The sequence below is a fragment of the Rhinoderma darwinii genome, chromosome 5 (assembly GCF_050947455.1).
Source record: "Rhinoderma darwinii isolate aRhiDar2 chromosome 5, aRhiDar2.hap1, whole genome shotgun sequence".
In the NCBI taxonomy this organism is placed as follows: domain Eukaryota; kingdom Metazoa; phylum Chordata; class Amphibia; order Anura; family Rhinodermatidae; genus Rhinoderma; species Rhinoderma darwinii.
Window position 1 is genome coordinate 115968093 of NC_134691.1, and position 16760 is coordinate 115984852.

General features: G+C 38.4%; 1 protein-coding gene across 1 annotated transcript in view; it reads right to left on the bottom strand.

Moving 5' to 3' along the window:
* Positions 1–10130: 10130 nt before the first annotated feature.
* Positions 10131–16760, bottom strand: part of PIEZO2 (piezo type mechanosensitive ion channel component 2) — a 415657-nt gene continuing 409027 nt past the window's right edge. The window contains exons 53-55 of the mRNA XM_075828141.1: positions 13867–13946; positions 13588–13765; positions 10131–11585 (exon numbers count right to left, since the gene is read on the bottom strand). Of these exons, the coding sequence (XP_075684256.1) occupies positions 11333–11585; positions 13588–13765; positions 13867–13946 (511 nt within the window). The 3' untranslated portion in view covers positions 10131–11332. The remainder of the gene's footprint in view (positions 11586–13587; positions 13766–13866; positions 13947–16760) is intronic.

Here is a 16760-nt window from a genome sequence, read left to right on the forward strand (position 1 = left end):
AAGTGTTTTCTAATCATCCATTAGCCTTCTAACACAGTTAGCAAACACAATGTACAATTAGAACACTGGAGTGATGGTTGCTGGAAATGGGCCTCTATGTAGATATTGCTTTAAAAACCAGACGTTTGCAGCTAGAATAGTCATTTAACACATTAACAATGTATAGAGTGTATTTCTGATTAATTTAATGTTATCTTTATTGAAAAAAAACTGTGCTTTCTTTCAAAAATAATGAAATTTCTAAGTGACCCTAAACTTTTGAACGGTAGTATAGATATAGTAGACAGATATGAATTCACAATTTTGGGAGATATGATAAATATAACAATGAGTAACACGAAAAATGGAGTGGTATATAAATTGGTATTTGCTGCCAGACTAATCATAGCAAGGGATTGGTTATAAAAAAAAAAAAAGAACCTCAGATAAAAGAATGGTGTGAAGTAGGTAATAATTTATTAAGATATGAGAAATCGATAAATAAAAACAGGTAACGAGATGCAAAATTGAGTGAATATATAGAGGAGTGGTTCAAATACTGGGGAACCAGCTGATCCATAAATACGTGGATTGGGCTTTACTATTGAATGGGAGGAATTAGAGGAATAGGGAGGAGGTTTTTGTTTTTTCCCATATTTTTTTTTCTTTTTTATTTGTTGTTGTGTGGGAAATTTGGGAGGGGGGTGGACTGGGGGAGGGTTATAATGAATTGTGTTCTTGTTTGGTACTTTGTAAAATGTATGTGATATTTAAAAAAAAAATGTATGCCAAAATACAAATTTTGCACATGTAGTTATGTAAAGAAACGTAATATTATGTGCCATAAAATTGGCTCCCCAGGAAAACATGTATAATTTTTTTTACAGAATATCCAATTTTCTACTTGAGTTTCGGTCTCCTAGTGGCATTTATACATCTTGATGCTGGTTGTCCCCTTCCCTTCAGCTGTACTGCTTTCAATAGTCTTTTCCAATTATATGGATCTTATCATATTATTTCCAAAAAAAAGGTTAACTTCCATTTGACTTGTATGCTGAATGTCACGTTTTCTGCTCCTGAAACTTGACAAAAATGTGGACAAGGGTTAAACCTGGGACCTGTTTCTACTTAGCTGCTCTAGCCTCATCAATCAATCAATCAATCAATCAATCAATCAATCAATCAATCAATCAAATCGGTTCTATCTAAATCCTCCTACAGTGAAGGAAATAAGTATTTGATCCCTTGCTGATTTTGTAAGTTTGACCACTGTCAAAGACATGAACTGTCTAGAATTTTTAGGCTAGGTTAATTTTACCAGTGAGAGATAGATTATATATATAAAAAAAAAAAAAGAAAATCACATTGTCAAAATTATATATATTTATTTGCATTGTGCACAGAGAAATAAGTATTTGATCCCTTTGGCAAACAAGACTTAAAGAGGCTCTGTCACCAGATTTTGCAACCCCTATCTCCTATTGCAGCAGATCGGCGCTGCAATGTAGATAAGAGTAACATTTTTGTTTTTTTAAAACGAGCATTTTTGGCCAAGTTATGACCATTTTTATATTTATGCAAATGAGGCTTTCTAAAGTACAACTGGGCGTGTTTAAAGTTAAAGTACAACTGGGCGTGTATTGTGTATGTACATCTGGGCGTTTTTACTTCTTTTACTAGCTGGGCGTTGTGAATAGAAGTGTATGATGCTGACGAATCAGCATCATCCACTTCTTTTCGTTACCACCCAGCTTCTGGCAGTGCACAGACACACAGCGTGTTCTCGAGAGATCACGCTGTGATGTCACTTCCTGCCCCAGGTCCTGCATCGTGTCGGACGAGCGAGGACACCTCGGCACCAGAGGCTACAGTCGATTCTGCAGCAGCATCAGCGTTTGCAGGTAAGTAGCTACATCGACTTACCTGCAAACGCCGATGCTGCTGCAGAATCAAATGTAGCCTCTGGTGCCGATGTGTCCTCGCTCGTCCGACACGATGCAGGACCTGGGGCAGGAAGTGACGTCACAGCGTAATCTCTCGAGAACACGCTGTGTGTCTGTGCACTGCCAGAAGCTGGGTGGTAACGAAGAGAAGTGGATGATGCTGATTCGTCAGCATCATACACTTCTATTCACAACGCCCAGCTAGTAAAAGAAGTAAAAACGCCCAGATGTACATACACAATACACGCCCAGTTGTACTTTAACTTTAAACCCGTCCAGTTGTACTTTAGAAAGCCTCATTTGCATAAATATAAAAATGGTCATAACTTGGCCAAAAATGCTCGTTTTTAAAAAAAACAAAAAACGTTACTCTTATCTACATTGCAGCGCCGATCTGCTGCAATAGGAGATAGCGGTTGCAAAATCTGGTGACAGAGCCTCTTTAATACTTGGTGGCAAAACCCTTGTTGGCAAGCAGAGCAGTCAGACGTGTTTTGTATTTGATGATGAGGTTTGCACACATGTTAGATGGAATTTTGGCCCACTCCTCTTTGCAGATCATCTGTAAATCATTAAGATTTCGAGGCTGTCGCTTGGCAACTCGGATCTTCAGCTCCCTCCATAAGTTTTCGATGGGATTAAGGTCTGGAGACTGACTAGGCCACTCCATGACCTTAATGTGCTTCTTTTTGAGCCACTCCTTTGTTGCCTTGGCTGTATGTTTTGGGTCATTGTCGTGCTGGAAGACCCAGCCACGAGCCATTTTTAATGTCCTGGTGGAGGGAAGGAGGTTGTCACTCAGGATTTGACGGTACATGGCTCCATCCATTCTCCCATTGATGCGGTGAAGTCCTGTGCCCTTAGCAGAGAAACACCCCCAAAACATAATGTTTCCACCTCCATGCTTGACAGTGGGGACGGTGTTTTCTTTGAGTCATAGGCAGCATTTCTCTTCCTCCAAACACGGCGAGTTGAGTTAATGCCAAAGAGCTCAATTTTAGTCTCATCTGACCACAGCACCTTCTCCCAATCACTCTCAGAATCATCCAGATGTTCATTTGCAAACTTCAGACGGGCCTGTACATGTGCCTTCTTGAGCAGGGGGACCTTGCGGGCACTGCAGGATTTTAATCCATTACGGCGTAATGTGTTACCAATGGTTTTCTTGGTGACTGTGGTCCCAGCTGCCTTGAGATCATTAACAAGTTCCCCCCGTGTAGTTTTCGGCTGAGCTCTCACCTTCCTCAGGGTCAAGGATACCCCACGAGGTGAGATTTTGCATGGAGCCCCAGATCAATGTCGATTGACAGTCATTTTGTATGTCTTCCATTTTCTTACTATTGCACCAACAGTTGTCTCGTTCTCACCCAGCGTCTTACTTATGGTTTTGTAGCCCATTCCAGCCTTGTGCAGGTCTATAATCTTGTCCCTGACATCCTTAGAAAGCTCTTTGGTCTTGCCCATGTTGTAGAGGTTAGAGTCAGACTGATTATTTGAGTCTGTGGACAGTAGTCTTTTATACAGGTGACCATTTAAGACAGCTGTCTTTAATGCAGGCACCATGTTGATTTGGAGCGTGTAACTGGTCTGGAGGAGGCTGAACTCTTAATGGTTGGTAGGGGATCAAATACTTATTTCTCTGTGCACAATTCAAATAAATATATATAATTTTGACAATGTAATTTTATTTTATTTTTTTTATATAATCTATCTCTCACTGGTAAAATTAACCTCGCCTAAAAATTCTAGACTGTTCATGTCTTTGACAGTGGTCAAACTTACAAAATCAGCAAGGGATCAAATACTTATTTCCTTCACTGTAACTCTGGGCTCCCTGCCAGTTATTGTTTTTCTACCGGGTTCCTTAGCTCAGTGCTTCTGAGTATTTCCCGTTACCCCGCTTTGCATTCTCCCTTATTGCTTCTGTGTATGACCCGGATTGACTTGACATTTCTTTGCTTGCTGATTTGGTACCGCTGTGTAAATATCCTGTGTATGACCTGGACTGTGTTTTATTTCTCTTTTGCCTGCTGACTTTGTACTTCTTTACCGCTCTGTTGCTGACCTTGGCTAGTCTGACTTCTCTACCTGTCTGCTCCACTAGCCGACAGATGCGTGGTAGAAGCAAGATATCTTCTTTACCAACAGAATTCACTCAGGGTCTTCTAGCTAGGTTCCTGATAGTGGGTTCGCCCCTTTTCATTGTGGTTTATCTTCCTTATGCAGGGCCCTAGTTCCTTCAGGGGCATCACTTGGCTAGTTCACTATCTCTTGGTGTATAAGGCAGCTGGATCTTTTTTTTTTTTATAAAAATGGGTCTATTACTCCTACAGTATTTTGCCAACGTATGGATAGGAACTGCAATAGTTTCCAAAAAAATAAAAAATTGTTACTGTGCACAATTGAAAACGTCTGTTTTCGACCTCACAATATTGCATTCAACAAAGCCTTGAGAAATGCTCGTGTTAGAAGAGACAAAACCAGGCATGTTGGCAATAAAGCCACACCGGGAAGATTTTCTGACATCTTATTTTGTTCCTTGGATATTACTTGTTGTTACCATCATATCTAAAATGAGCCATCATTCTTGTTGTTATAGCCATTGAGTTGTGTATGCTTAAATTAATTGGTATCTTTTTATTCCGTTCTTCAAATTTTCTGATATAGGTCTCCTTAAAAATTTACCAGCACCATGTTAAAGTTAGGTCAAGGACACACTTTCCTGTGTTAAAAATACCCTATAAACTAGGCTGCCAAGTGTGCCTAACAGGTTTAAGAAAAACATAAAATATGTCAACTGGACACTAACTTTCCAAACAACTTATGCCATTCTAATAGTATACCTGATATATATCAACTTTGTAATTTACTTACTGTTAAAATTTAGTTGTCTTTTCTATGCAAATTCGGTATGAAGTTACTGCCTTTAGGTGTCTTCCTTCCTGGAATCTGCTGTTCACCCCTTGTTGTCAAGCAAAATCCATCCGTAGTTACAGAAGAGAGGAGACAGACTGCAGGAAGTGGGGGGGTGTCACTTCACTGCCTGCCAATAGAGTCTATGGAGAGGGGAGGGGGGAGCAGGCGTCTGGAGCAGAGACATAGACTGCCCATACCAGTTTATAGAGAGCGGAGGGGGTAGCAGAGTGAGAAAAATACACACAGATGCTGCAGCTTGCCGGAAAGGGTTTTTTATCTCAGCCAAGTTCTGGATTCTCAGCTACACTGCTCCTTACTGCTGTATAATCTCCATGCTTCTGCAGCTTCTATATATATGTGATAGACAGAGATAGTAGTGCAAGATTCTCCTCTTCTATGTGTGTGTATAGAAGACATGATTGCAGTAATGCTCTGCCCACTAACTCAGAGACAACTGAGAATTAAAGACAGAGCCTGCAAAGGGTAACTGCTAAAAAAAATAAATGCAAAATCAAGTCATTTAATGGCCATAAATAATGTTATTTATCATATATGCACATATGACATCTTATTCTGAAAGTCACCTGAAAAGTTTTGTGCACTTTAACCCTTTCCCGCCACAGCCATTTTTTGGATTTTCACTTTAGTTTTTTCCTCCCCACCTTCCTAAAGCCATAACTTTTTATTTTACCATCAATATTGTCGTATGAGGGCTTGTTTTTTTGTGGGATGAGTTGTAGATTTTCCCGGCACCAATTTTTGTACCATATAATTTAGTGGGAAACTGTAAAAAAATCTTTTGGGGGATTTTATTTATACGGCGTTCACTGTGCGGTAAAAACAGCATGTTAGCTTTATTCTGCGGGTCAATACGATTATGGTGATACCAAATTAATATTGTTTTTTTTATGTTTTACTACATTTACATGGAAAAAACTGATTGTTAAAAAGAAAATTTGAGTTTTATCGCCATATTCTGAGAGCCATAAAGTTTTTATTTGTTTGTGGATTGAGCGGTATGAGGGCATGTGTTTTGCGGGGCGAGCTGTAGTTTCTACGGGTACCATTTTGGGGTACATGAGACGTTTTGATCACTTTTTATTCCATTTTTTTGTGGGAGATGAAGTGATCAAAAAAGTGTTTCTGGCGTTTTACATTTTCTACGGCGTTCACCGTGCGAACTAAATAATGATATATTGTAATAGTTTAGACTTTTAGGGATGCGTCTATAGCAGTTATGTTCATTTTTTATATTTTTTTACATTTTGCTAGAGGGAAAATTGTAAAAGCGGGGGTTTTGGAACTTTTAATTTAAAATGTTTTCATTTATTAAAAAAACTTTATTTGACAGTTTTTTACTTGTCCTCCTAGGGTACTTGAACCAGCGGAGGCAGGACTTCATAGGAGTACAAAGATTGCAGACCTGGGGGCCTTCATCAGGCTCCCAGGCCAACCAATGGCACCCTACGATCGCGTCGCGATTTGGCCATTGCAACGTTACAGCCATTTGAATGCCACAGTCACTATTGACTGCGGCATTTAATGGGTTAACCTAGCAGGATCGCGCTCGAGCCTGAAGTGTCGCCTATAACATACAGCCGACACGCTCGTTCTATGGAATGAGCTCAGCCCATGAGCTCGCTCCATACTTCGCACCCAACGTGCACAATATATATACGGCAGATGTCAGAAAGGGGTTAAGCACTGATATATTGTTATCAGTCCCTAAATTCATTCAGAACCTAGACCAGAAATGGCAGACCTCAGACCAGACCCCTACATTTTTAGAACCCAGACCAGATCCCTAAATGATCAGACACTAGACCCTTAAATTAACAGACCCGAGACCTCTTTAAATACTCAGCCCTCAGACCAGACAAAAAGAAAATTCAGATCCGAAACCAGAGCCCAATAAACTTACCAGTCTCCGGCCTCTCCTAAACCATCCTGTGGCCTACGAAAGTAAATAGTGGGGCAGGGAGCCAATGGCCATTCACCATAGTTTTCAACGCAGTTTTCAATTCAAAGGAGACTTTTGACTGCGGTCCCAGGGGGCTCGGTTTGGCCCAGGGGTGGACATGGCAGCCCGGGCCCCCCTTTCCTCATTATATGTTAATCTTCCAGGCTGAATAAGTGCAGCGATAGTATACAGCCTTGTCTAACTCTTTTGCTATCCTGACAGCAGTCTGTTTTTACACTTTTAGTCATACTTGTGCATTATACTTCGGTGTCACAGTTCCTCATAAAAACATTGGGATTGTCCAGTACACACATTTTGTTGAGAACATTTTATAATTACATATTATATACACACTTGAAGGCTGTCATATAGTTAATAAAGTAAATGTTGAGTTCCTTATATTTCCCAGACTTTCAAGTTACCCAGCATACACTTCCAATATTGTCATTTGTTTCCCTACCTTTCCTGAATACAGTTTGCATGACTGGCAAATATTCTAATATGTGATTTCTGTATCATTTTACAGGTATGTGATAGTAAGAAAATACTAATAGTTTACATAATAGTTTGGGACTTCAATATAGTTTAGTATTATGCATTTATGCTAATGATTCCTGTGGCCCTCTTTTTAAGAATAACCTCAGGGCTTTTGAATCCACTCCTGGGTTTGGCTACGAAAAACAACTGCATTTAAAACTACCACACAAAAAATGCATGTATCATTCCAGCCTCAGGGTAATTTATATCATTAACCTCTTAACGCCGAAGGACGGATATATCCGTCCTCTGCAGCTGCTAGTTCGCGCAGGAGGACGAATATATCCGTCCTGTGATGGCGCGGGTACTGCCACTGTACCCACACGATCAGCGGCAGGAGCACGGCTGTTATACACAGCCTTGCTCCTGCTGCAACTGACGGAATCGAAGCACGCGCCGATTCCGGCAGTTTAACCCATTAAATGCCTCTTGGAATGCGGCAATGCAAAAACAAGTAATTTTTTTCTAAAAGGGTTTTTATTGTGCAAACGTAGGAAAACATATAAAACCTTTACATATTTGGTATCCCCGTAATCGAGCCGACCCATAGAATAAAGTTAACATGTTATTTACGCTGCATAGTAAACGGCGTAAATTTATAACGTGAAAATCAATGCTGGAATAGCTGCTTATTTTCAATTCTCTCCTAAAATAAAGTTAATAAAAGTTAATCAATAAATTATAAGCATCTAAAAATGGTACAATAACAAAATACAACTCGTCCCGCAAAAAACAAGCCCTTATACGGCTATGTCAACGGAATAAAAAAAAAGTTACGACTCTTGGAATGCGACCGTGAAAAAACAAAAAATAATCCTTCGTCATTAACGTGCAAAATGGCCTGGTCATTAAGGGGTTAAACAGTTTTTTTGTTTGCAAACTGAACGTAAAGAAATAGCCACCACATATTGTAATGTACTGATCTTGATTGACTGCTGCAATCCCATGATGTCCCATGGATGTCATGTTATAACATTCAATTTGTAAATTAGAAGACCCAGAACCTGCAAGGTGTAGCATAGTACAGATTCTATTTATTGTAATAATTTTTGCACTTTTAGGCCAATTTCTACATCCTGGGAAAAAATAAAACATTTTTAAGCTTCATTGTAATGGATCTCCTTTACGTACAGCACTGTATATTCCTTCCATCCATGTTGGATCATTTTTGCTTCATTTATGATTAGTCCATTAGCATTCAACATATGCAACTGAGTGTTTTGTTTTCTTTTTTAATCATTAGTGTTTTCCATGTTTTTTATATCTTTGCCCTTTCTGCTAATCTGTTCAAGTTTATGGTATCTAAATTACGGTATGCTAAACATAAGTGGCAGACAAAAGATGCACCATATTTATGCACCTCTTAATAAATTTGTCACATTTTACTCCAGCTAAGTAAAGGGGGTTTTACACTGTGTGATTATCGGGCAACGAGCGATCATACAACGTTTAACCCCTTAATGACCAGGCTATTTTTTACGTTTTTCCATCGTCTCATTCTAAGAGCTATAACCTCTTTATTTTTGCGTCGACATAGCTGTATAAGATCTTGTTTTTTGCGGGAGAAGTTGTAATTTTTACTAGTACCATTTCGGGGTACATAGAATTTATTTATTAACTTTTCTTTTGGGGGGAGTATAAAAAAAACAGCAATTTCGCCACACTTTTTTGCGTCCTAAATTTACGCTGTTTACTGTGTGGTATAAATAACACAACAACTTTATTCAGTGTGTTGTGGCGATTGCAACGATACTAAATTTGTATATTTTACTACTTTTACACAGTGAAAACACACACACACACACACACACACACACACACACACACACACACACACACACACACGCGCACACATAAATACAAAATTAGCTTACTGATATTGTATGTTTCCATTGACTCCTGTCAAGATTTATGACAAAAAACAGATTGTGAAAAAAATTTATTTAAAATGTTTTCTTTGTAAGAAAAAAGCAGCCATTGGAAAAGTCCCAGGTCACGCAAACAGTATTCTACAAACTTCGTCCATTATCAGTAAAATGTTACAGCAGTTATATGACCATAGCACCTGCTGCTTCATCATGCAAAGTGAGATTCAAGGAAGTAAAACAGGGTTGTTTTTTTAAATTAATAAAGTAGACAAATAAATACTTTTAAGGTCATTCTTACTTCCAGGGAACAGCTCATCATTTGAATTTACAGTATGATAATGACTGCATGGCTAGAATTTAGTGGTTAAAACATTCTCTCTAAATGACTTGTTTAATGACATATATGAAAGGGTCCACTTATAGCAGCAAGCTACAGTAGAGGTTATCCTAAAACATCCTTTTATTTTGGTAATAAGAATAATACAATACATTTTAATAATAGGTTAGATATCAAACTGCACAAATTAACTGTATTTACTGTTGGACTTCTGATGGTAATGCCTACGGATGCCAGTGAAATCCAACACAATGTGAATACCACACTGTTTTACCCCATTCTGGTGCTGCTTAGAGTGTACTTTTTACCTACAAGAAGTAAAGGTAGCCATTATGTTAAAACGAACACCCAGTACCATATTGGTGCTACTACTGCGGCCACTTTTAGTTACTTGCTCTACTGTTTGCACCAATAATATATAAGTAAAGGAAGTGTTTCACAACCACTGATGCTGTCAACAAAATGGCTGCCCTATGGTGCTTACATGGAAAGAAAGAAAGAAAGAAAGAAAGAAAGAAAGAAAGAAAGAAAGAAAGAAAGAAAGAAAGAAAGAAAGAAAGAAAGAAAGAAAGAAAGAAAATGCCAAAATGAGCAGTAACCATTCCACACTGGGAAAATCTATTTGCAGAATTCACTATAACATGGGCCACATTGAGAACTACATAAGTGCATGCCTTTTGTATCTTACAGATTGCAATTTACAAACAGTGTTTATTAACCAGTAGCCCTTAATTAAATTATAAGGAATGTTCAGGTAAAAATATTATTTTCTTGGCTGCAAATAAAGAATGCAATGACATTATTTTCAAGTAAATCTATATGCTTATTGTAAGCAAGACACAGCAAACAAGAATATGTACGCGTTATTACTCGCTACTGCTAACGTTCTTCACATATTCTTTAAACAGCTGCTGATCAATTTTAATCTTATTTTTATGTTGTGATGTTTCCCTGATCAAAACTGTGGAAGTTTGAGATTAGAAATAAATAAGTAAAGGCTATTTTGATTTATGGTAGACTATGGACATAAAAATAAGACTATAGTAAAAAGAAAGGTCAATATGTCATGTAAACATTTTCTTTCTACATTTAGAAACAAAATGTACAAGCCCTAGTAAAGTACTGCAGCTAGAGGCATGCATGTTAGTCAGTAACCACAGTGTAACAATTAATTATGACATATCAATTTTAAAGGAACAGTTGTTGAAATGGCTTTGCACTATATCTATATTATTTTTTTATATATATTTTTTGTGTATATTTTTTTTTTCCTGAGAAAAAGTCAAATTATTGATGAAAATATTCTGTTGGGAAGTTTAAAAAAAATAAGGCAGTTAACAAGATTGTCAGTTTGTGTATTTCAGTATGTAGAGTGAGGCTTTAATGCATAAATAATCTGCTTCCCTATAAAAGGCAATTGTACAGTCACTTATTTACCCTTTGCTGCAGTAGGTCTTGTCAGAATGATAACAAAAATCAACAAATTGCCATTTATAACACCCTAAAGCAGCATATTGCACATTCCAGGGGATGTCTGCTGAAGAAACACTTGTAGTCTTCTAACTGTATTCCCACTCTCGCTTTGTATTCGCCATAAGTTCGACTTAGATGTCTAAAGAAAAGTTACTGTGATATTGTTGGCAAAACTACCTGACCCTCTGTAGTTTTGTTGCACTGTAAAGGTAACTGCTTCTTCTTCATTGCAAGTGTCTAAGCTCTTAAAAAGAGCTATGGCAATATTGTGCTTTTAATAATCCAAATTAAGTCAATTGAATTACTGAGTTCATTAAAATTATTTATTTTTTTCTCTTGTCCATTTGATCATAGTTTCTGGTGAGCGGTATAAGAATATTAATTTGGCATACAAATCTTCTTCCAGTTCCAATTCTCCAGTCTCTCTTACTAGGAAAATGTCTGTGCACAATTTTAGGATACGGTCCACGTTTGGTAGCTCCTCAAACATGATTGAGTGGGATATTCCGCTGAAAAACTCTCGTACAAATTTTCCTATTACTAGTACCACAGAAGCATACAATCCCATAATTCTGAAAATAACAAAGTCACGTTACACATGTTATAATAACTTTACTCATTAGAAACATCTTCAGTAGTCAATAAACATGAGTTAGGGTATATGACTGAATACTAATATAAACACGAATGTTGGCTTCTAAATACACTATGAAGGGACTATATGAAAGAAAGCAAGTATCAGAATATGAGCAACCATGGGATCCATTGTTAATAAATATTTAACTAAAATGAATGAGAAAGATAAAAAACAATGGGGGGAATTTATGAAGACTGGTGTTTAATACGCCAGTCTTAATATATAGAAAGTTGGAGTAAGTCGCCAAACATTTATTAAGAGGAGAACGCCTTTTAATAAATGTTTTGCATCTTTTGTCTGACCGTACGCCACAACTGTGCACAATGACTACAGCCAACCGCCACAATTGTGGTCCAATGACTGTGGCCGTGCACCTTCCATTCCTTCCTGTCCATTGGACATGAAATAAATAAGAATTATACCCACCTCACCACTCTTCTTCTCCCCTCCGGGTCCCCTCAGGCTCCCTAAGCATGCTGCAGCTCATACAAGGTCCTGGCGCCAAGCATCAGTGCTGCATCACCTACAACGTCCTGGTGCTGCCCGGCGCCCCTACCTTATATCAAAAGCAGCATGCTGAGTTCACAAGAAGGGATCTGAAAGGGAGAAGCTGAGCGGTGAGCAGACATTTTTTTTATTTAATTGTCCGATGGGGAGGGAGAAGTCTAATGGGTGGGTAGTCTGATCTAGGGGGGGTACAGGGCCTGGCATGGGCCTTTACCTTGCTATGCCCCCTAGAGTGAAAGCTATGCCAGCTAGGAGCTAGCGTAGATTTCCACTATCATTTACGCGACTTTTCTGGCGTAAATCATAATAAATCTATCTGGCCGAAGTGGCACTGTCCCCTTTTGTGAAGCCACCAACTATTTTTACAAAAACTTTTGGGCCCTTTTATTACTTTTCTATGTCAGAGAACTAGCATAGAAAAGTTGATAAGTTCCCCCCACTAAGTTTCAGAGGTGACAATGCATCGGTCTAATATATCTTTAGGACAACACGGTGGCTAAGTAGATAGCACTGTTGTCTTGCATCACTAGAGTCCTGGGTTTAATACTGTCCAAAAGGCTGAATGGAGTTTATGTTTTTCCCGTGTTTGTGTGGGTTTCCTCCAGGTACTCCTATTTCCTCCCACACTCCAAATACATAAAGATAAGTTCATTGGTATCCTATGAAATTAGTCCTAGTTTGTTTCTGAGGGAAATTAGATTGTGAGTCCCATTGGGCACAGTAACTTATGTGAATGGTGACAATCTCTGCAGAGTGCTGCAGAATATGCTGGCGCTAGAAAAGTAATCAGAAGTAAAATCCATAAAAACAAGATATCTTTATGGGTCAGGAGCTAATTTTTTTTTATTAGAGAGCTCCAAATATTTATTTTACCTTCACACGTAGATTTCTTTTACCTTCACATATAGATACACATAGATTTAAGCTCCCCGAGTGGTGGCTGCGGGCAGTCAGAATTTTCTCATTTAACTATATGGCTATACAGAAAATTTGGATCTCTGTATCAAATAGTGGCTTCAACCCCTAAATTTTATCAGCAAAGAGTTTTGGACTTAAAATTAAATAGTGTCCAAAGGTGGAAATTCACTTTAAAACTCAATAAAATAACAATGACTCTATTATTCAAATGCCATAAAGGGATTCGAAGGGGAACCATTTCTGTAGAAGCTGGAGTTTTCGCAATCCAAATTTAGGACAGAACTACACTTTATTTTCACATTAAACTTTCTGCACTTACTTTAGCCTCAGTCTCAGAGACAACAGTTATATGTCTGATAAAATATAATGACATTTTCTTTTTGGTAAAAAGCATACAGTGTCATTATGTGACCAGATAGTGAAGGGTCACTTTACTAAACTGGAAAAGCATGAGTGTGTAATTTCACAATATAGAGTACTCTTAAATCCTGTTTGTATCTGAAGATGCTTACCCATAACCGGCTAAAAATCCAAGGCTAGGAGGGCTCACTTTATCGCTGAAAACAAGTAGTTCCAAACCAATGTTGCTTGATGAATGCTTCTTTGTCTGATTAACAACCCACCACTCTCGAGCAAAATCACCGGAACCATTTCTTTGAAGGGTGACAGTAATATTTGCAAATTCTTGATCTATTGAACAGAAAAAAAACAGCAGGATGAAAACATCTTGGTGTTAATGTCAATATATGATTCTAGCCTAAAAATAACTTTTCATGGAAGACAAAACTTACTGTGGAGAAGTTGCAGTATGGGCTTTGCTGTAGAATCACTTGGTGCTTTGATATACCACGGATAGATGTGTTTAAGCAGTCTAGCAAAACAAAATAAACAAATAATTAAATGCTATATATACATTTGAAAGCTATTTTTTTTAATTAACAGGTCAATCAGTGTGTTTTGTGGAACTTTCTAAATAGTTTTTATAAAAAATTATTTTAACTTTTTACGATACAGCTGCTCTGTATTCTCTATACAGAGTAGCTGTATCTCACTCTGAATCCTGTACCCGTCAGGTTCGTGGGACTGACGGGTTCAGAGTCAGCAGGTCCTGCGTGTCTCTGACACGCAGGATCCACCTGTTATCTATCACATCTAAGTTCATAACTTACACTACCGTTCAAAAGTTTGGGGTCACCCAGACAATTTTGTGTTTTCCATGAAAACTCACACTTATATTTATCAAATGAGTTGCAAAATGACTAGAAAATATAATCAACACATTGACAAAGTTAGAAATAATGGTTTTTGTTTGAAATAATAATTTTCTCCTTTAAACTTTGCTTTCGTCAAAGAATGCTCCATTTTCAGCAATTACAGCATTGCAGACCTTTGGCATTCTAGCTGTTAATTTGCTGAGGTAATCGGGAGAAATTTCACCCCATGCTTCCAGAAGGCCCTCCCACAAGTTGGATTGGCTTGATGGGCACTTCTTGTGTACCATACGGTCAAGCTGCTCCCACAACAGCTCTATGGGGTTGAGATCTGGTGACTGCGGTGGCCACTCCATTACAGATAGAATACCAGCTGCCTGCTTCTTCCCTAAATAGTTCTTGCATAATGTGGAGGTGTGCTTTGGGTCATAGTCCTGTTGTAGGATGAAATTGTCTCCAGTCAAGCACTGTCCACAGGGTATGGCATAGGGTTGCAAAATGGAGTGATAGCCTTCCTGATTCAAAATCCCTTTTACCTTGTACAAATCTCCCACTTTACCAGCACCAAAGAAACCCCAGACCATCACATTATCTCCACCATGCTTGACAGATGGCGTCAGGCACTCTTCCAGCATCTTTTCAGTTGTTCTGCGTCTCACAAATGTTCTTCTGTGTGATCCAAACACCTCAAACTTCGATTCGTCTGTCCATAACACTTTTTTCCAATCTTCCTCTGTCCAATGTCTGTGTGCTTTTGCCCATATTAATCTTTTCCTTTTATTAGCCAGTCTCAGATATGGCTTTTTCTTTGCCACTCTGCCCTGAAGGCCAGCATCCCGGAGTCGCCTCTTCACTGTAGACGTTGACACTGGCGTTTTGCGGGTACTATTTAATGAAGCTGCCAGTTGAAGACCTGTGAGGCGTCTATTTCTCAAACTAGAGACTCTAATGTACTTGTCTTGTGGCTCAGTTGTGCAGCGGGGCCTCCCACTTCTCTTTCTACTCTGGTTAGAGCCTGTTTGTGCTGTCCTCTGAAGGGAGTAGTACACACCGTTGTAGGAAATCTTCAGTTTCTTGGCAATTTCTCGCATGGAATAGCCTTCATTTCTAAGAACAAGAATAGACTGACGAGTTTCACATGAAAGCTCTCTTTTTCTAGCCATTTTGAGAGTTTAATCGAACCCACAAATGTAATTCTCCAGATTCTCAACTAGCTGAAAGGAAGGTCAGTTTTATAGCTCCTCTAAACAGCACAACTGTTTACAGCGGTGCTAACATAATTGCACAAGGGTTTTCAAGTGTTTTCTAATCATCCATTAGCCTTCTAACACAGTTAGCAAACACAATGTACCATTAGAACACTGGAGTGATGGTTGCTGGAAATAGGCCTCTATACACCTATGTAGATATTGCATTAAAAACCAGACGTTTTCGGCTAGAATAGTCATTTAGCACATTAACAATGTACAGAGTGTATTTCTGATTAATTTAATGTTATCTTCATTGAAAAAAACTGTGCTTTTCTTGCAAAAATAAGGAAATTTCTAAGTGACCCTAAACTTTTGAACGGTAGTGTATATGTGATCAATTACAGGTGGATCCTGTGTGTCAGACACTCGCAGGACCCGCTGACACTGAACCCGTCAGTCTCTCGGACTTGATGGATTCAGGTCTTAGCGCATTATACATAGCAGCTGTATCTCAAAAACGAAAAATTATTTTTAATAAAATCTAATTATAAAGCTTTCGAAGGTCTACATAGCCTTTAAGTACAACAACAGTTTTGGAATGCACAGAGCCTATTATATGGTCCAGATACCAAGAAAGGCCAGAAATGTTGCCATGCAGATAAAAAAGCACAATGCAGATCTGAGGCAGCCTCCAATCTTACAGGAGAGCTACAAGAAGATGTAAACAGCCCCTTCAATGCACATTAGAATGTGAAAACATTTTTTTATATCTTTTTTCTATACTGAGATATGATTGCTTGAAATTACATGCCAATATCTGCCCAAGCACATAAAAACCATATACACACATACTGTAGATGCCAATTTTTAAGACAGACAGGAAGTATATATTGTTGTATTTATTGATTTGAATCAGGGTTGCCAACCTCCACTTCAGTATTTTCTGGACAACTGAGCTAAAAATCACAGACAAACCAACATTTTTACAGACACATTACTAAATCAAGAGTTAATGATAAACCTGATGTACCCCCATCATCCCTGTATATAACCCCCATTATCTCCGTATATAACCCCATCATTCCTCTATATCACCCCCATCATCCCTGTATATAACTGCCATCATCCCTGTATATAAACACCATCATCTGTGTATATAACCCCATCACCCCTGTATATATCAGCCATCATCTCTGTATATAACCCCATCATCCCTGTATATTGCCCCATCATCCCTGTATATAACTGCCATCAACACTGTATATAACTCCCATCATCTCTTTA